Genomic DNA, 21,810 nt, shown 5'->3' on the forward strand with positions numbered 1-21,810 from the left:
AGCTGCAGGGGAGGGAAAAGGGACAGTAAACATCAAGTCTCCAGCCAGGGAGGCACCACAATTACCAGGGGAACTAATCTGTGCTTCACAGACAAAGCAGCTGTGAGGAAAACACGAGCTTAGCTGCAAGAACACATTCAGCCCCTCGCACATATGCATGCATGTGTGCATACACACAGCCCACTCTGAGATTCTCCTTTGCTTGCTCCGATCAAATCAGTACAGCTTTTTTTTTTTCAATTGTATGGCATAGCAGTTCAGCCTTCACGCTTTTTCTTGCTGGGAAATCATGAGATCTAGCAGCCAGATGTGTAGACTATTTAGCTGTGACAAGTCACAGTGCCCAGGGTGCACCATGAAGCGGCTAGTCTACATTGCACCAAGTTGAGCTGTGTGCGTGTGACTGGCCCAAGGTCACCCCGCTGGCTTTCATGCCTAAGGCAGGACTAGAACTCTCAGACTCCTAGTTCCTAGTCCATTGCCTTAACCACTAGACCAAACTAGCTGTCATCAGTACAGCTAAACTGACATGAACGTATACAAAGATAATCATTATCTTTTTATGCAAAAACAAAAATGGATTATGAGAACAAAAGTGGGCCACTGTAGATACTGAAAATTTAAAATTTCCAGGCCAAGCTGTTTCTGGAGACCAGTTTTCTCATCGAGAACATCGAAGTGGTTTGCCATCGCCACTTTTTATTTACTTGTACAATTTTATAGTGCTATCTCCCATCCAAATACTAACCAAGTCCAACCCTGTTTAGCTTTACAGAGCTGATTACAAGATCAGCAAAAGTTGGCATCTTACATGCTACCATGAGTAAATCTCTGTAGCTTCATTGAAGCCCAATCCAGTATCATTATAATATACTACTACATTACAAATGACAAGGGAAAGTAACTTCTACAGATGCCTATATTTTGTCTCCCTAGCCCCTTGGCAGCTGAGATGCTGCTGCTGCTGCTTCAGCATTTTGGAGAGAGGTAGCGTCTCAAGCTAATGTAAGATACCACTATAATCAGCACTGGCAGGCTGTCGTAGAGGGAGAAAGTTATTTTGTTCTTTTTGCAGCCCAACAATTATGGGAAGTGTAACAGAATCTAATTTTGAAACTATACTGGAGAGGGAAATAAACTTCTAAAAAGTCCATCTATTAAAAAAAAAAGGAAAATGACTCCAAATTTAATAGTCATGACTTTTGTCTAGGGAAGGAAAATCCTTCTCTCTTAATAAATTTTTGCTATTTGTTAGGAAAACACAATCAACCTCTTGTTATATAGTAATTCCTTGTTAAATAACCTTGACAGAACCAGGTTGGTCTAGTGATTAAGGCTCCAGGCTGGAAACGGAGACCGAGTTCTAGTTCCACCTTAGGCACAAGGCCAGCTGGGTGACCTTGGGCCAGTCACTCTCTCTCAGCCCTAGGAAGGAGGCAATGGCAAACCACTTCTGAAATCTTGCCAAGAAAACTGCAGGGACTTGTCTATGTAGTCACCAGGAGTCAACACTAACTTGAAGGCACTAAAACAAACAAAAAAACACCCGACAAATTTATTTCTTCACCCTAATTCCCTCAAAATGAGCATGTATTTATTGTGCAATCCTCATTTAAACAAAGGTCCAAGTTTTCCCCCAGCTGATTGGCATGCTTCTATTGAACCCCATGATATACATTTCTTGCTCCTGCCAAAACGGAAACAAATCAACAAATTAGCCATTTCCAAAATGTTTATTGAAGCAATAAGAGTTACGCATACCGTGCTGAAAAAAGTAATTTAATTGAATACAGAAACTTAAAAAACAGTACTGCAGCATAAGATAGTTATCTCAACTAAACCCTCTTTTCTGTAGTCCTCCTAATCCATCAAGAAAGAATCAATTCTCAAGATCAGAGGTCTATTATTTCTATCGTAACCACCTTGCGCTCTTGGAAAAAACATGGAGAAAGGCACTTGAAACTGTAAGTGTGCAAACTGTTTCAAACTTGAAAAGCCCTGCCTCAATTTTGAAACATCCGTCTCAATCTCAAAGCAGATCCTTCTGACCTTACTGGAAGTGTCCTGATGCTGCTTTGAGCACCCTGGAAGTGTCCCCAAATCAAAGTGGCCCTATTCTTAAGGGGGATGTTTCAAACTTGAAACATTTTGCACAACCACTACATGAAAGCTGTTTTTGTTTAGTGTTGCTGGTAATGGATCCTTTTGTTTCTGCACCAGATGTGTTACTCTCACTCTTCATTCCAGGTCATCGTGGTGAGAAGATTCATTGATTACCTATTAAGACAAATGACATCAAGTATCAGAATGGTAGCTCACTGTCTGTGGACTTGGCTCCTAAAAAAAAATTCGCTGGCAACTTTAAGGGCTTTTTATTTCTGTTTTTAGCATTTTCTACCTTTGAACTGATGCTGAGAAAACCCCAATGAACTTCGCCATAGCAGGGCAGCACTCAAACTCAAATCCAAAAAAGTTCTTCAGAGCATGCTGGACAGTGTTGGGGCAGACCAAGAGCCACTGAGTTTGCAATGGCTTTTCTTGGGATTGTGGGCCACGATCCCAGAAAAGAAGCAATGTCTTACAAGAGTTGGCAACAGGCGCTCTATTTGCATGCCTCTGTGTCTTCTGGAAGCAAATCCAAAGCGTGAAGTTCTATAAGCCTAGTACAAAAGGGCTACACTTAGCACTATCGAATGCTGAGCCCAGAAAATTATTTTGAGCATCAAGTAAACTGACAATGCTTCCGCGCAAATATGGTCCTGGTTATGCCAAGCTTTCTTCACTTCAGCCATATGATTTAGGGCAAGTCGTGTAATTGCTGTTACTGTTAAACAACTAAAGTTCAGTTACACCTACTCCAAATCATTAAACAATCTGCCATATATGCCTTCTGCACCAAAAGCAAGCAGAACATTTAATTCAGTGATCCCTACTGCTCGTTGCAGTTCCCCTACCAGGGATCTCAAAAGTATGCCAACTTCCCACAGCTTCCTGTGTTTTGACCATCTGTCCAAACTTTTCCTTCTAAGTCAAAACTAGAAGAGTTACATGCACTGAAACCTTGCACTTTAGAGATAACTGAGCCTCTTTCATCACATCCTTCAATTTAATCTGTGTCAGTTGCTCTACCAGAAGCTGTCCTTAGCACTGCTAACATTAACCTGGATCCAAATTTAGTCTGAGAACGGCCCCTGGAATTGATGGGAACAGACATCAGTAAGGATTAATTTCCTGTTGATGAGAGCAAAAAATCTGTTTCCAAGTTGAATTAAATCAGATTCAACTTAGCGTAGGCTCCAGCTATGGCTATGTTACAACAGACAAGTCCAGCATTATTCCTCAACCCAAACAGGTGGTGTCTAGAAAGATGCTCTCATCTGGATCTTGCCTGGACTGGCCTTCATCCAACTGTCTTTGCAGATTGGCAGAGAAAATTACAGGGGATCTGCATTGGCAAATGGCAGTAGCCGAGGTATGAAATTTCTGATTCCGAAGTCACATGGCCAACCCAATCATTAAGCAGAGATAGGACAGAGAAGTACCAAGCTGTTCTATGCTGCCAAAATGGACCACCTTTGACTGTGTTCGAATATGCTTGTCTAAACTGAGCTAGAATTCCACAGGCTTTTGCACCTTGGATGAGAGTAGGTGTCATCTTAACCATTGCATCAGCCATCAAATCACTTAGGCCAATCCTGCAAAGCTGTATAAATGTACGAGTAACTGAACAGCTCACACACACATTTCCTTATCTACTAATATGGTTAAGAGCACTCACTTGGCCATCTCTAGTTTCAACAGTCTTGATTAGGAGTGTTCTCTTTGAGTGGGTGTCCACTGGGATAGACTCAAGATTTGTTTCTGTAGATGCAAAGACATACTATGGGTTACAACCTCCAACAGGCGATTTCCACATGTGAGTTCAAATTGTAGCAATGTTGTTTTTAGGGATCAGGCTCAAGTAAGGCAGGGAAATAAGTAAATTATAGGGGTGTTGCACCTCAGTTCCCATCAGCTTCAGCTAGTGACTGCTAAGGGATCGAGTAAGCTGTGGTCCAAAATATATGAAGTCCACTAGCTGGCAACTTCTATTTAAGTGCCAGACCATTAGGGTTTCAACTACAAGTAAGACTCAAGACAGGAAAAAACTAAAGCAAGAAAGCTTTCTGGCCATTTGTGCCATCTATCGCTTCAACAGCACTTGTCCCTTCAAAAAAACCAGGTAGGCATGATTTGGGGCACACTAACGTGTGAAGCCCAAGCCATTTCTCTCGATCAGATGCCAAAATGAGACCTCCCAATGCTGAATGGAAGCCGAACGAACTTACATTTCCTGCGACATGTCGGCTACTTACCTCTCAGATTCAGGGAAGCAAAAGTTGGAATTGGCACACTTATCCTATAAAAGGACAAAACAAGACGAAGTTCAGAGGGAGGTGGAGCTGGTTGTGGCCGCACTGACACCAGCCTGCCCCAGATTCAGTCCATGCATGGCGTACCTGCTCTCCTCTCCCTCCAGCAGTTTCCTGTAAGTGGCAATTTCAATATCAAGGGCCATCTTTACATTGAGCAGATCTTGGTAGTCGCGGAGATGGCGAGCCATTTCTTCTTTCATGTTCTGAATTTCCTCCTGAAGCCGGGCAATGCTGTCTTGGTAGTTGGCGGCTTCAACCCCAAAGTTATCCTCCAACTCGCGCATCTGGCGCTCCAAAGACTCATTCTGAAAGGATTTTTACAGACAAGTCCCGATGTATCCAGCCACAATTATCAGTCACGCAGCGCACAGTTAAGGCTAACTTTGGAGCCCTGTTCCTTACAAAGAACTGGCAACTTCTCCTTTCCTCCTGATTTTTTAAGTTAAAAAAGTCCCTTCACCATTCCCTTTTCTCTAATGTAACACCAGTCAACCTTTAAAAAAGCATTTCATAAACGCTTCACAAGGGTTCAGTTGTTATTTTGCTTGGGAGACTGGCCCGTCAGCCGAACAATACAGCTGGGTTTTAACTTAGAATGAGTAGTAACAAGAGACAAACTCTGAAGGCCAACAAAAGCCATCGGTTTCTTGCAGCGTCTCTCACTTACAGTTCCTTTAAGGGCATCCACTTCGCAGGTGAGACTCTGAATCTGCCGGCGGTACTCACTGGCTTCTTGCTTAGCCTGGCGCAGGGCATCATTGTTCCTGCTGGCTGCTTCAGACAGATCTGCAAACTAACATCACCCACAAGGTTAGCAACTGTAAATGTGCTTGAATAAAAACTAGCCTTCCTTTTATCCAATCCGCAGTCTACGAAAAGATTTTAATTGGTCTGGGTTGCATAAGGACCTGAGACGTTCTTCGTTTACTTTCAAAATTTGGAGGTGCTGTTTGCTATCAACGTTGCAACAATGAATTTGAGTCACCAACTGCCTGTGAGCCGTAACTGGGTTCACATTAATTTGCGTGACCATAGTTTATTCACTTAGTTGGCTGGGTTCACACACTGTCCTGTGCTATTTTGTGGCTGGTCTGGTCTGGCTTAGCATGCGGATCCAGTTAATTCAACAGAACATGGTTAAAACAAGTAATGGTTTACATGATGTATTAGGATTCATTGAAACTTGCATATTAAAAAAAAATCCACATTTTAATTAGCCGGCTTTGGAAGATTACAGTCTTAACTCCTATTCTCTATTTGCAGAGCTTTTGTTTACAAGGCAAAAGTAATCCCTACAGGATTTCACCAGCTTTTCAACAACAAAACCAAACCCATTCATTGATTCTCTGACACTTCTTAGCAAGAGTGCAGAAGGAAACCTATTTCTGTCTTACAGCATCAAGACAAAAGATACAAGGAATCATTTAGATTAGTGATAGCCAACAAGTTGAATTTAAAAATATTTCTGAACCAGTTTTCCTCCAATACTGATGAATAACAAATATATTTGAGATTCATGTAGAAAAATCTGGCTGCTAAGCATAGGTCGACCATACGTCCCATTTTGAATGGGACATTCCCGTTTTTTAAACTTTTCCGACTGTCCCATCATTTTAACATAAATGTCAATTTTGTCCTGTTTTTTAAAAACATTGGAGCCGTTACTGGGAAAAACGGGAAGAAATTGAAATTGAAATTGAAAAGGAGGCTGACTTGTGGCGGGGAACCACAGGAACAGCTGATTGGCCATGAGCAAGAGAAAGAGTCGCTGTCATGAGCACTGATGGTGAGCAGGAGGGGGCCCCTATCCAGGGGGGAAAACACATGCGTAGTAGAGAGGAGTCGAGCAGCCATTCAAAGAGACACAGAACAGACCCGCCTTGACTTTTGGGGTTTATCTGCATGGGTTTTCTCACGCTTCTTCAATTTGTTAGGATTTTCTGTCTAACGTAGCAGTAATAAAACACTAGAGACCCATTCCTTGTCTCAGCGTGGTTCCTGGCTGTTAGGACAGTCGCTGCCGCCAGTCAGTGCACTGGAAGATGGTCGGAAAAGCACGCCCAGCAGAAAAGAAACCGATTGGCTCTCAGGCCAAAATGGCAGGAAGAAAATAAAATAAAAGGGTGCGCCAGAGAGGAACAGGTTGTCAGACAACCGTTCACTAGACTCCTCCGTCCTTGTCCTCTCATCCCAGCCCTCCTGCACTTCTCCAGCCTCCTGCCGCCTCCTTCCTCTCCTCCGTCCCAGCTCGCAGCCCTCCTGCAACCTCTCCACCCAACGCCAGGGCTGCAACTAGGGTCTGTGTCACCTGGGGCAAACATGGATTTCACGCCCATTTTGACACCCCCAGCACTCATTTTGCCCCCCCCCGCTTGCCCCCCTAGTTGCGGCCCTGCCCAACGCCACCCCTGCACCAGCCTCTCCAGACCCAACCATTGCTGCACCTCCCCCTCCTGCACCTTCCCAGCTTGTTAACTTTTTTTATTGTCTTTTTTGTGAATATGGAATATTACATAAGTTTAACCCCATCCCATTTTGCCATCCCAATGTCCCGTTTTTGTCTCAAGGAACATGGTCAGCCTAGCTAAGCACATCAGGGCAAATTTAGGCTGCACATGCTTATCTCTGAGTAAGCCCCACCGAGCTGAATAGGATCTACTTTTGAGTAGGCCATTTTAATGGGTCTAATTCTTTCTGAAATATTATTAATCCCATATGTAGGTTCAGAGTATTCCAAAATGCACATTAAAGGGTACCTGCATGCATGCACACACATATACAGTTGTTCCACCTTCAATCAATCAACAAGACAGAAGTTCAAACTTTGAGTTGCTGAACTACAGACTTACTTTTTTCCTCTTAAAATGTTACTGAAAACACTTTACTTACTTTGGATTTGTACCACTCCTCAGCTTCCTGAAGGTTCTTCGTAGCAACACTTTCATACTGTTGACGCACATCACGCAGGGCAGCGGTGAGATCAGGCTTGGCAACGTCCATGTCAATCTGGATATGCTGATCCTGGATTTGGGCTTGCAGCTCACGGATTTCCTTCAGAGATGAACAAATACTGTTAAGTGGTGAACGTTTACAAGATGATTCTTTGTCCAGATATCTGTATTCAAAATCACTACCTCCTCATGTAGTTTCCTCAAGAAGACAATTTCTTCTTGCAGGGATTCAACTTTGCGTTCAAGATCCAGACGGGCCAAGGAGGCATTGTCAACATCCTGAGGGAAGAAAAAATAAATCTAATTCACCAGCCACCTGGAAATACCTTAGCAATGCAAAATAAAAATGCCCACAATAAACTTTGTGGTCAGCCCTTTTCATGTGTACAGCAATTATTGTCTAAAGAGAGAGCAAATTCCTTTTCTTTCCAGCATACTGAATGAGTAGTGGGGGAAGGAGATCTGACATTTTTCCAGGAAAGAAAAAAGTATTGACAATTTGCAAGGAAGGGAAAGGGTAAGAGTCTTTCACTGTCATATTTTCCCTGTAGTATTCTGTATTTAAAATAAACTGTTCTGTAACATTCAGACAAGATTAAAATTAAAACTGTAATTAACATGTTCCAGGCTTGCACAAGTTGGAATTGATAGTACTATTCAGCATCTTCACTTTATTTTAATATCAAAACATGAGACAGGATGAGTATATGAAATTGCCTGTGAATCCCAAGCAAAGCTTTTGTTTCATTTGACTACAGTATTTATACACTGTATAGGTAGTCCTCATTTAATGACAACTGGGACCAGCAACTTGGTCATTAAGTGAAGCCATCACTAAGTGAAACCACGACCACGCTTATGATCTTGCTTCAGCTTTCCAGACCTGCAAAGGTCATGAGAGGATTGGTTGCAGTAACAACAGTGATGAAAAATTAACTTTGCAAATGGTCACTAAATGAGGACTATCTGTATGCAAATAGGACACTATACCTATTAGGCTACTGTAAGTTGGGGAACCTGCAGTCTTTCAGAACTACAGTTCCCAGCAGCACCAGCCAGTATGTCCATGTGAGGGAACACTGGGAGTTACAGCTGAGCAACATCTGGAGGACCAAAGATTGCATTAAGGCAACTAACAGCCAGGAGGAGATAACACAACAAACTATTTAATTCTTAAAATCTAAACATACCTTCCACTAAGAACAGTACTCAAGACGTAATAAAATATAGACTGAATACAAAATGTATATAGTTCAAGCATAAAAGAAAACACAAAAAGAAAGATAATGCAACAGCTAGGACCTACTTCAGCAAAGGCAGCTTAAAAGCCAAGCATGATCAAGTATCTTCGCTCACCAGTGAAACAAACATAACACTGTCCTGGCTCCCCTTGGCAGAGAGTTCCAAAGACTGAGAGAAGCCACTGAGATTTACCGCATACCAGCTCAACAGACACAGCATTGCTGAAGGACATGGGGGGGGGGGGGCTCCTCTAAGGGTAATAAAAGCTTAGCAGATTTTTAGCAGTAAGAGAAGGCACTCTTCCATTTCGGATTAATGACCATGAATTTTGCTCCACATTCCATTCAGGGCAGCAAACATGCTGCATCTGCAAGCAATGTTGTTTTCATTAAAGACATGAGTTTCCAAACAAACAGAGAAACATCCAAAACAAGGAAAAAAATGCTGCAACCCAAACTGAAGTGGCAGTGTGTGGAAAAATTAGAATTTGTACCAGTACATTTTGGTCTCCTGTGCTCTGCGCAGAATTACCAGACCTTTTCACAAAGCAATTAAACTAAGCATACAGATTCAGAAATCTAAGCTTGGGCTGGGCAAGTATAAGCCAAGAGTATGACTTCACATCCTTTTCAAGGTCCTTTTTCCAGCTCAGTACTCAATGAATACATTTAACCATATCCAGATGACTTTCAAGCTGGATTGAAAGTCATCTGGATATGGTTAAACGTATTCAGTCCTATTCAGTACCCACGCCTTTCTTCAGTAATAAGCCAACGAGGCAAACAGCAGGCAGCCCCAAGACTGTGCAGCTGATCTTCAGCTACAAAATGCTGAATTACGATGGAACAGATTTCCACTAAAAAAAACAAACCCCAAACCCATCCACTACTGAAACAAATGCATTAAGCCCACAACAGGTTTAATGCAATGTTTCACCAGCCCTCCCCACCGAACATTCTGAAAAAAATGAAGGAGGGACAAATCTCTCAAGAACTTCATTGCTTCTCCACCATGGTCCTTCAGCTCTCAAAGCAGGAGAGACCACTGTGGTCCCATAAACAATTGCTGGCTGGGGAATTCTGGGTGTTGAAGTCCACACATCTTAAAGCCACCAAGGCTGAGAAACACTGCATTAGGCTTATGATACAGAGAAGAAAGAAAGCAGGCCATGTGTAACAGAGTGAGGAGCTGGTGTTGTTTTGTCAGTGTAACATTATGGTGGGGAAAGGTATGAAACAAAGCAGCAACTGGAAACAGACAGCCACAAAACAGTTGATCATAACACAAATGAAAAAGGACATTATCTAAGTTTACACATCATAATAAGTAAGAGGCCAGCAATCTTTCAGGCACCAAGAATAATCATTAAATTGTGGGGTTCCAAATCCAGAAAATTAACAGGACAGGTCTCTCATGATTTCAGTCAAGATAACCCAAGAGAGTTATCAAGAGAGATCAAAATTCCACAATGTTTTGTAATCTTGCAATTTTTTGGAGATTGTTTAAATATATTTTCTCAGCCACCTTATTTATTATTTCATTTGGGGTTCTGCAAGCTTGGTGCCTGCAGGCCTCACACTACTGACATTTGCACCAAGCCAAGGGTTAGATAAACTGGGATTTGTTAAGCAAGTTATACTGCCTGATTCAAGCATCACACTTTAGTGTGACTGGTATCTTGGGCAGCTTGCAATCCAAACACATTGAGAGTGCAATGTTATATTAGAAAAATTCAAAAGTTTCTTTCAGGCTGTAGAGATGCAACATTGCAAAAGACACTCACAATTTTTAAAAAGGCATTCAAAGGCATTTATATGATCTGAAATACTAAAGGAATTTAAAACTTTTCCTCCAGCTGCAGAGATTTAGCATAACCCTCAGCATTTATCTCCCAGTCTCAACGGAAATGAGCAATATTATTTCCCCTTAAGACACATTAGTCTGGTTCACAATATCTGCTAAACCCAGGATTCTCAAACTGTGGCTCTGCCGAGTCACAAGCAAATCCAAAGGGGAATCAAAATTCCTGAGTAGCCCAAAGGGTTGAAATACAGGGTCAAGCTCATCTCTTTGATAGCCGCAGGTAAAAATGGTACCACCCATACATATCACTGGTGTGTGGTTTTGTTTTGCAAAAACAGAGTGTTATTTTATGGGGAATCTCAGAATTTGAGAACCTTTGTGCTAAGCCATTATGTCCAATTAGCATGCAGTATGAATCCAGTCACTGTGGTTTATGCGCCACAGTTTATGCACACAGTCTTAAATAAACTGTACTTCAGTCAAAAAAACAATGGTTAAATAAACCAGAGCTTGCCGGTGGGTGAATCCAATCTTGCTGTCCCTTTAATTAGGACCTAGTTAGGAAATCTCAGTCAAATTTTGAGCTGACACTAAATTATAAACCCCAAAGATTAGTGGCTATTTCATTTGTTCATGGAGATGTAATTATGTTAGCTGAATTAACTGGATGCACACAGACTCTCCGTCTGTTTTCAATCTTACAGAGTGACAGATAGGGAAATCTTGATAGCTAAAGGACTCCTTTAGATTGTTCTCCTTGAGATGTGCAACTGTCAGTCCACAAATAAATCAGTTCTTGAAACTTGTGCAGCTTTAAAGCATTCCAAGAAGCCACCAGGCAATCTTACATCCACGCACTCAAAAATAAGTTCCATAGAGTTTAGTGGGGCTTCCACTCAAAATAAACATATAGTTTGGGATTAAAAGCTTTTGGGGGTTGTGGACTTCACACAGTTCTTGTGGAGTATGACCAGAGCTAGATATGGACAGGACAAGTGAAGAAGGTATAATGTTCTCAGACTGGTAAGATTCAGGGAACTGTTTGTAAACAGCCAGCTGCAAGATTTTCTGTTATTAGTGATAAGCCCCACCTTCCAACTGGGTCTCAGGAAGGGGTTCAATTGGTTCTAAATAGGAAATAGTTCAATTGCCAAACTTCTTGTAGCCCTGGCCTGCTCATCTCACTAAAACTTGCTGAAGAAAATTCTGAGATAATCTTGCTTTTATTTGAGGAAGCCAGATAGAGGATGTGGTCTACACAAAAAATCAAGTTTCTCAGTTTTTTTAAAATTTATTTAAGCTAAATGGCAGCCTGTTCAAAAAGCTAAACTAATTGATGGGCAAAGATGATTATATGTAAATTAACATTCAGATTCAGCCCTTTTTCTTTCACCCTTTTAAGAAAGTTCATTTCAAATGAATGAACAGCAGCTCTGGTGCCTTTCCCCCCCCCCCTCCCCTGCATCTTGTGGGAAAGGAAATTATCTAAACTGTTTAAGGTTTAACTCTAAATTAAAATCTTTCCAAAAAAAAACAACAACTGGCTTTAGGCTAATACTCAGGCCAGCAGTTAAAAATCCTAGTTCAGTGCCTGTTCGGAAATTTTAATAAAGTGACGAATACTTTAATTTGTGGGTTCTTAAAATATGCTTGCATCATGACACATTCAGTAAGAATGCAGCCTTTGGTTAGAAGTGCCCCAGAATACAAAAGCTTCTGTTATTTCAATCTGTGGCCACCACAGTGGCTGAAACATAGGCCTCCACATTCCAGAATGAATCCCATAGAAACATTAATACCTTTCAGTAGAGAGAACAGATGGTCCCCTTTCACCCTTACCAAATTGGGGGGGGGAATAGATTCCATAGAGCTTCATATGTAGCAGGCAAAACTTTAAAAATCTTGGCTCTAGAAACATCTGAGCGAACAATTCTGAAGCTTTAATGTGTTCACAAGTTAATCTAAGCACAAATCGGAATGTTAGATGCTGTCATGTTCACCGCTGCGGTGTTTCTGCATCGTAACGGTTCGCTTGCCAAAGTGCTGATACGTGTGCTGGCTGGGAGGGTGCTGCTGAGCGCCTTGTACAGGAGACGTGCTGGACTGTGCCAGGGAGGAATGTGTTTCGGCTATCTCTTAAATGTCAAGGTCTTTTTACCCGTTGATCAGCAGAGCTCGTTAGGAGCACCTGGGAATGTGGGGTTGTACTGGAGGCAAAGGAGGGGGTGGGCTGATGTTTGTAACGATGCTATTTAGTTTGAGTTTAGGCGCGCTTTTCTCATTCTCAGCTTTTTACCTGTTTGCACTCTTTTCTAAATAAACTCAGACCTGAATTATGATTTTGAGTCTGAGAGTTTTATTTGGATTAAGGCAATCATCACATAAAGCTGAGAATCATACTTTAAAATTACCTCGCTACTCTTTACCAGAAAATTTTCTTGCGAAAGGGGAACTAGCGATGGCAGAAGGGGGAAAAGATCCTACGGAGTTCGAGGAGGAAACGGGACAACTTCCAGAGTCGACGTTCCCGAGCAGGGACCGGAGCCCCGTCCCAACCCACCCCACACCCCAGTCCGGGGACTCCAACTCTACCACGGGATCGAAGAAACCCCCGACGGATGACGTGACAGGACAGGAACAATTTCTGTGGGATGCCCTGATGGACCCCCGGCCCGGCACATCCCACTCCACCTGGAAGCTCTGCTGGCCTGACACTCCGAGAGGGGTGTGCCCAGATGTCTCGGGGAGCCCGCTACCTGAGGGGCCGGGGTTGGAGGACTCCACCACACTGGACAGAATCAGGGTCCTGGAATCCAAGATCGAATCAATGGAACACGTCTTGCGTTCTATGTCGGCTGCCTTTGGGGACCTCATGAAGATCGTCCAAGGTCCCGGGGCAATGGGGCCACCTAGCCTCCCGCCTTCACCGTCACAGACTGCTGAAAGCAGAAGCCAACCGCGAGTCTTTCCATCAGGTCCGCGGGGATCCACTCCTGTAGGGGGGGGGCCCTAGTTGTCCTTCCGGTGGGGTCCCACAGCTTGGAGGAACTCCCCGGGAATTCCTGGTAAAGTTTGATGGTGACCCCGCTAACCTATTTTTCTTTCTCACCAATGCCGCCAGTTACATGAGGCAGCATGGCCACCTCTTTTCTTCGGGAGAAGATTTCGGCGGTGGCCACAAAATTGAAGGGCAGTGCGGCTGACTGGTATGTCCAGCTGTCAGAGATTGAAGCGCCAGCCCTGGCAACTTTCGATGCCTTTTTGGCTGCGCTGAAGTGCTATTGTGAGGATCTCTTGGCTAAAGAAAGAGCTAAGGATGCTCTTAAAGAACTTGTACAAGGGCAAAGGCCTGTTGCTGATTATGCTCTTGAATTCAAGGTTTTGGCAGGTAAAGTTCCTGAATGGTCCGAGGCCACCTTGATTGATCACTTTAAGGATGGCCTCAATCGCGAAGTTTTGCGCTGGGCGCGACGATCCGAACTCTTTACATGACCAGATTTGCCTCGCTGGTAAAGCTGAACATGCCCAGCGCACCTTTATGATGGCCACCAAAGACAACAAGCCTGCCACCACCAGAGCATCGTTTTTACCATCTACCTCTAGATGGGTACAGAGAACCAACGCCCCTTTGTCCAGGGGCAATGCACCACATGTGGGAAACCCGGTCACCGCGCCGTCAACTGCCCCAAGGCTAAAGCACCAGATCGTCCATCCAAAGTGCCACAAAAGACGACCCAAAAACCACTCAACCGTCCTCGCAGATTGATGGCGGCACTGGTGACTGCAGACGATGATGGTATCTACACTCTGGGAGACGAATTAGCTGCTCTCGACCAGCTGGCGGAAAACACTTTCCACCTGCCTTAACCGGCACCGCGGGGCAGGTGGTAGAATCCGGGCGCAACGCCAACATGGTGAGTGCTGACTGCCCTATCCTCGCTGTCAAAATTGAATTGGGATTTCAATCCAAGTCCATCGAGGTCTGGGCTTTACTAGACTCGGGCTGTTCCAGATGTTTAATCTATCCTGACTTAGTCAAGGCATTGGATTTGCCCTGCTTCCCTCTTCCTAAGCCGCTTTTTCAGCAGCTTGATGGCTCCATGGTGGGGGGAGGGGGGCCTGCCACAGAGTTTACTGGGAAAGTCACTTTACGTATGGGGTCCCACTTCGAACTCCCTCACTTCATCGTCATCCCAGCGGGAAATCCTTTAGTGGTGTTAGGGATTCCGTGGTTCACCTCTCATAATCCGTGCATCATTACCTTTGAGGATGGCTTCTATCAAGCTCCTGTTCTGGGACATGCCATGCCTATGACGGCGGGGCGAGCGGAGATTGTTGATTCTCTGGCTTCCCCATCCCCCTTAGAGGATCTACCAACTATGTACTCAGACTTTGCTGATGTTTTTGGGGAGGAGGAGGCCGACCAATTACCCCATCGCAAGACGGACTGTTCCATTGAACTTCTTCCTGATGTCCCCTTGCCGAAGCCGAAGATTTACCCCAAGACTAAGAAAGAACTTACCGCCCTGTGGGAGTTCATTGATAAAAACCTAGCTCGCGGCTTCATTGAGCCAGCAAACTCGCCGGTTGGGGCTCCCGTATTGTTCCGGGAGAAGAAGGATGGCACCCTCAGACTTTGCACAGACTACCGCAGGTTAAATTCCGCCTCGCTCTCCAACAAGTACCCTCTGCCCCTCGTCGAGGACATGCTCGCACATTTGTCCACTGGCAGTTTTCTCAAAGTTGGACCTCCGCGAAGCTTACTATCGCATTCGCATTCGGGAGGGGGATGAATGGAAGACGGCTTTTAATTGCCCATTGGGTTCTTTCCAGTACAAGGTTCTTCCTTTTGGTCTGGCAGGGGCTCCGGGTGTTTTCATGCAACTGATCAATGAAGTTTTGCATGACCACTTGTTTAAAGGGTTTTTGGTGTATTTGGATGATGTCCTCATTTATACTAAGTCTTTGGCAGAACACGAACGACTTCCTAAACAAGTTCTCACCAAGCTTAGGAATGCCAAGCTTTATGCTAAACTTTCTAAATGTGAATTCCGTAAGTCTCGCTTGGATTACCTTGGGTACAGGATTTCGGATAAAGGCATTGAAATGGATCCTGTTAAGGTTCAAGCAGTGCTTACTTGGGAGCGACCCCGAACCCAGCGCCAACTTCAAAGTTTCCTGGGGTTCGCCAATTTTACAGATCCTTCGTCCGGGGGTTCGCTGAAATTTCCCTGCCCTTAACTGATTTGTTGCGTACTAAGGGGGTGGGGGAAACCCGCAAGGTTAAGAACCCGGGGGCCATGCTCAATTGGACTCCTGCATGTCAGGCTACTTTTGATCGGTTGAAGGCTCTTTTTACTGAAGAGCCCATCCTTTCCCATCCTGACCTTCCATTCGTTGTTCAGGTCGATGCTTCTGCTTTTTCTATTGGAGCTATTTTGTTGCAAAAGGATTCTACTGGGCTGTTGAAGCCTTGTGCCTATCTCTCGAAAGTTTTCTGAAACGGAGAGGCGCTGGCATGTTTGGGAGAAGGAGGCTTTTGCTGTTAAAGCTGCCTTGGAGGCACCTGTTGGAAGGGGCTTCTTCCCCTTTCGAGGTTTGGACGGATCACCGCAACCTCGAAGCACTCCGTACACCCAGACGCCTCAGCCCAAAGCAAATTCGTTGGGCTCAATTTTTCAGCCGTTTTAATTTCCAACTTAAATTTATCCCAGGGAAAAAGAACTTTTTGGCTGATGCCCTTTCCAGATTGCCTCAAGACGAGGGCCCGGTTTCTGATGGAATTGGCACTGTCCTCTCGGGACTGCAATTGGGCCTAGTGGCTGTCACGCGTAGCAGCACACGTAGCAGTCGTCCCCTTCGTCTCCAATTCCACCTCTCTGCCCTCCAGTTCGCTAGCCGCCTCCGTTGTCGGGTGGATTGCGCTCTGCTTTTGTTTCTGCGTTGCGGTCTGACCCCTGGCTTCTTGCTAATACTGACAAGGTGTCCATTGAGCACGATCTCGCCTGGGTTGGGGGACGTTTGTATGTGCCTGACTCTCAACGTTCTGCTATACTAGCCCGTTCTCATGACAGTAAGCAAGCTGGTCACTTTGGTTTTCTCAAGTCCCTCCATTTGGTACGGAGACAATTCTGGTGGCCCTCCCTCTGGAAGGATGTCAAAGCCTATGTGACTTCCTGCCCTGTCTGCGCTATGTCCAAGTGTTCTGCTGGTAAACCGCAGGGGCTCCTACAGCCTGTGGCTGACCCTTCTCACCCTTGGGATGTGATCTCCATGGATTTTATTGTGGACCTGCCCCCCAGTCAAAAGACGACTGTCATTCGGGTGGTCATGGACTATTTTTCTAAGCAGGCTCATTTTATTCCCTGCGCTTCCATTCCCTCGGTGCAACAACCGGCTAAGCTTTTCTTGGTACACGTGTACCATCTGCACGGTTGCCCCTCTCGTTTAGTGACCAATAGGGGCACACAATTTACTTTGAAGTTTTGGCGGGCTTTTTTGAAGCTGATTGGCACTGAGCAGGCGTTGTCGACCTCTTGGCATCCCCAGACGGACGGATCTACTGAGGTCCTTAATGCCACATTGGAGCAATTTCTTCACTCGTACATAAACTACCATCAGGATGACTGGGTCGACTTGCTCCCTTTCGCTGAGGTCGCTTACAATGATGCCGTTCACCAAAGCACGGGGCAGACACCTTTTTGCATTGTTTCTGGTAGGGATTTTGTTCCCATTCCGGAATTTCCTGAACCTCCCGCTCCCACTGTTGCCGCCTGTGATTGGGGCTCTAAGCTGGCTGATTCCTGGCCCATTATTCAGACCGCTCTTCGAGAGGCTCAAGCAGCCTATAAACTCCATGCTGATAAGCACTGCTGCCGGCAACCCACTTTTCGCGTGGGGGATTTGGTCTATCTTTCTACGAAGTTTATCAAGTCCCCTCAGCCCTCTAAGAAGCTCGCTCCTAAGTTTATTGGACCTTTCCCTATTACTGCGGTGCTCAATCCTGTCACTGTTCTTTTGGATTTGCCTCATAATTTGAAGCGCTTGCATCCAGTTTTTCACTGCAGCTTGCTCAAGCCTGCTCGGGAGTCATCTCGCTGGCATCCCCACCCACCTCCCCCTATCATGATTGATGGGCAGCAACACTTCGAAGTCAAGGAGGTGCTCGACACTCGCAGGCTTCGGGGATCTCTTCAGTACCTGGTCCGCTGGAAACACTTTCCCCATCCTGAATGGGTTGCTGCATGCGATGTTCTTGCCCCTGGTTTAGTACGGGCTTTTCATGTTGCCTACCCTTCTAAGCCCTCTGCTAAGTGATTTTTTTTTTAGGGGGGGCGGTATGTCATGTTCACCATTGCGGTGTTTCTGCATTGTAACGGTTTGCTTGCCAAAGTGCTGATACGTGTGCTGGCTGGGAGGGTGCTGCTGAAAGCCTTGTACAGGAGATGTGCTGGACTGTGCCAGGGGGGAATGTGTTTGGGCTATCTCTTAAATGTCAAGGTCTTTTTGCCCGTTGATCAGCAGAGCTCGTTAGGAGCACCTGGGAATGTGGGGTTGTACTGGATGCGAAGGAAGGGGTGGGCTGATGTTTGAAACGATGCTATTTAGTTTGAGTTTAGGCGCGCTTTTCTCATTCTCAGCTTTTTACCTGTTTTCACTCTTTTCTAAATAAACCCAGAACCTGAATTGTGATTTTGAGTCTGAGAGTTTTATTTGGATTAAGGCAATCATCACAGATGCAAAATAATGCTCAAAGGGATGATTTTGAATCCTCTGTAGTGAAAATCTCAGCCACATACTCACAAGCTGGTTATTAGCAAGAAGCAACCTCTGACTTTCAGGGATACTAAGGTATGCAAGACATTAGGTTGGACCCAAATTTTGTCAAAGCCATGACTTGCCCCACTGATTTCAGTGGCTCTTCTCTAATATGACTAAGCTTGGATCTAGCCCAGTACAGGAAAAACAATGTATCTCTGCCAGATAGTAATAGATAGTATCTTAAGAAAAACTGCCCTTTCTGTGTACACAAAAGTGCATCTTTATGACACATAAATCAGTATGTAGTATATGATTTCCAGCCCTGTACATTACTTCTGGAATTAGAGGTAGAAGGCCTGAATCCCAACTGTTAGAGAGCAGAAATCAAGGGGCATTGTTTTGTCCCTTGCAATCTTTGCAGAAACATCTGTTTGGCTGGTGTGTAACACAGAATTTCTGGATTAGACGACAGGCCTTTCAATGGATAAACCAAAATTCTAATAAAATTATTAGTGTATCAGTATTCATTAAGCACTCAAAACATAGGATCATTAGAAGCAACACAAAACATATTCAGATCAAACAGCAGCAATGCTCCTCTTTAAGCATTCATTGGTCTGTACCATGAAGTTGCTTGCCCGCAGCTCTTTAGCCACTAGATAGCTTTCCTTGGAAAAGCAAATTTAAAGCCATTAATACTAACCTGCCTGAAAGACTGTAGGGTGCTTTCAGCTTCTTCTCTCTGAAGTATCTCATCCTGAAGTCTGAAAAAACAAGGATATATTTCAAAGATGTTCAAAAAGTCAATCACAAAAAGATTAGATCTAATAGGCAGCCACACCCAAGAGAGAAAGGAGAAGAACAGGGCGAGAACAGAACTTCCAAGAAAAGTATCTGGTTCCATCTTTGCTATGGATCCCTTTTCATTATGGTGTGACCAGACCAGGAGTGAAACTGCTTGAACAGCACTATTCAATCCACCCATATCTCTGTCACAAGCCCTGCCAAAAACAATGCTTTATTCAACCAAATTAGCAAAACCGCTGATCCTTATTTTGGACAGTTTGCCTAATCTCACAAATTCAGTCTGCTAAAGTTCAATTTTTTCTCCCAAAGTTGCATCTTTTCACTTCCAAATCTTATAATTCTGGTACCAATGAAGCCAGAACTTGGTCCTCCAGGACCAGCACAAATTGAAATATCAACAGGCAGAGAAGAATAGCATGATTTAGTGCAAGTTTACCTGAATTCTGCAGGGCTTACTCTTAAGCAGGTACAAAAGCAGCAATCAACTGCAGATTACATACATTTATTACAGCAAATCCCACTGAGCTGGATGGGATTTATACTAAACCACATCAGTGCAGGGTTTAGTAAACCACACTCTAGTTTAACTCAAAGAAAAATGAGCAATTTACTACTAAACAGTTAACTATTGTATAAAATCAGGGATGGGCATCTTGTTATTTATTTTTATTCTATGGCTGCTGAAGTCTTTTCATCTACTACTGTAGAATTATATCACAGCTTTCCTCAACTTGTTAGCCTCCAATATGTTGGGGCTGGAGAAAAATTTGGGAAGGAAATTTGAAAACAAAGAGTAAATCCTAAAATAGACTTAACAAAGTTTAGCAAAGGAAAAATATAATATCCCCTCAAAAAAATTGGAGAAAAAATAAATCTCAGATCTGGCCACATACATGATGTACCACCACCCACTGAGAGTTTCATCTCTCTTCAGTAAATCTTAAGTGTGAACCCAGCCACCAAAATGTCGCCTACCCATACTACAAAGCATCAAAGAAAGAAGAAAAAAAACTATCATTTGTTTCTGTGCTGCAGACCATGGGAAGATGACCGCCTAGTGAATTCTTCTGGACAAAGAGGTTTTATTGTGCTTCCAATTTAAAAAAAACCCAAGCTTCATTCTGAAGAAGTCTCTCAACTTTTCCATGCAGTTTATCACACTTATGATGATTTCCAACAGCCCTAGTAAGACTATAAAGAACTAATTCTGAAATATTCAGAAGCTTTTGGATTAAAGGAACCTAACTTTGGAATTAGGTATTTAACTAGAGCTAACACACTGGCTTTATTTCTAATGGAGAACTGAAAACACCTCATGCTTCGTATAGATTCTTGAAAATTATGGATTCATTTACTATTTCATTTGCATAGATTTAGATACAGCTGCACTTTTATTTTAAGGGTCTACATATAGGATCTCACAATCCAAAACAGAAATGCCACTTAAACTCTGCAATCCTCAAGTTTACACATTAAAAAGGAATATAGAATGCCCAGTTAATTGGGAGAGAGAAAAAGCAGCTGGCTATTTTTCCTCCCTTCTTTTCAATTAACTCGCAGTCCAATTGCTACCACCAGTGGACACACCCATTAACTGCTCGGGAGGGCGTGGCACTCCACCCAAGTATACGTGCCCTTCCCTGGCAAATAAGCAGCCATTAACGGAGAGTTTTATTCTAATGGAAAAGAAGTCCCCAACTAGTTGGTTTTTAAAGCCACAGGACGCAGCCCCTCTCGTAAAACCTAGTCCACGCTCGAGGACCATTCCTCGCTCGATACCATTCACACAACGTGCTCTGATATCCTAGCTTGTGCACACCCAGCCGGCATGGCTCACAAACCACGGTTTAGGGCTTGTTTCGCGACGCAGCCAAACGGGGCTTGTGCAGCAAGTCGTGGCTCCGCGCGAGGCTTCAGCACCCGACCCGCTCTCCCCGCCGCTTACTTCTCGCGGAGGCGCAGAATATCCTCGGCCAAGTTGTCGCGTTCCACTTCCACGCGCGCCTTGTCGTTGGTGAGCTGGTCCACCTGCCGGCGCAGCTCGCGCATCTCCTCCTCGTAGATGTCGGCCAGGCGGGAGGTGCCTTTGCCCTTGAGCTGCTCGAGCTCGGCCAGCAGGATCTTATTCTGCTGCTCGAGGAAGCGCACCTTGTCGATGTAGTTGGCGAAGCGGTCATTCAGCTCCTGAAGCTCGGCCTTCTCGTTGGTGCGATTCGCCTTGAACTCCGTATTAATGGCGTCGGCCAGGGAGAAGTCGACCCCCAGGGCATCGCCGCCGATACGCATCTGCGGGAGGCTGCTGCGCACCCTCACGGCTTTGGAGGCATAGATGCCGCCGGGAGAGGCCGAGACCAGGCGGACGGAGCTCGGCCGGATGGAGCTACCCAGCGAGTAGCGGCTGGTAGTTACAGAGCGACTGCTGCCGGGCCGGCTGCCGCTGCCAAACATGCGGCGGTACGAGGAGGATGTCCGGGTACTCATTGTTAAAATCCGAGGAGCTTGCCGGTCCGAAGTAGCGGCGGCGACGTCGAGGGCCTCCTCTGCTGGAGCGAGCGGCAGCGCTGGAAAGAAGTTGCTCCCCCTGCGCGCGCCTCTTATACTGAGCCGAGCCCCACCCTTCAGAGCATTACCCACGGAGGCGCAGCCCACCGGACGGCCGCCCTCCCCTAATTATCAGAGGAGGCCGCTTCTCTGGCACGGAGGCCGCCTTCCCACGAGACGCTGAAGTGCAAGGCAGCTGACCATCTTCTAGCCTAGCGGGCAAATCCACCACTCGTGGATAGCGTGCGTGGGAATCCAGAAATTCGACCCTTTGATATCTAAGAGTAAAG

The 21,810-nt window shown here is 44.8% G+C and overlaps 1 protein-coding gene across 2 annotated transcripts; it reads right to left on the bottom strand.

The window, feature by feature from the left end:
* Positions 1-1,714: 1,714 nt before the first annotated feature.
* VIM (vimentin) lies at positions 1,715-21,533 on the bottom strand. Of its 2 annotated transcripts, XM_063303558.1 has the most exons (9): positions 20,925-21,533; positions 18,876-18,936; positions 7,550-7,645; positions 7,305-7,466; positions 5,083-5,208; positions 4,500-4,720; positions 4,356-4,399; positions 3,779-3,861; positions 1,715-2,277 (listed from the first exon to the last, which is right to left on the bottom strand). In XM_063303558.1, exons 1-9 carry the CDS (start codon positions 21,458-21,460, stop codon positions 2,239-2,241), a joined length of 1,368 nt encoding a protein of 455 aa, XP_063159628.1. In that variant the 5' UTR covers positions 21,461-21,533; the 3' UTR covers positions 1,715-2,238. The 2 variants fall into 2 exon arrangements, with proteins under 2 accessions (XP_063159628.1, XP_063159627.1); XM_063303557.1 differs by lacking the exon at positions 3,779-3,861.
* Positions 21,534-21,810: the final 277 nt, after the last annotated feature.

This window comes from Candoia aspera, chromosome 4 (genome assembly GCF_035149785.1).
Source record: "Candoia aspera isolate rCanAsp1 chromosome 4, rCanAsp1.hap2, whole genome shotgun sequence".
Classification (NCBI taxonomy): Eukaryota; Metazoa; Chordata; class Lepidosauria; order Squamata; family Boidae; genus Candoia; species Candoia aspera.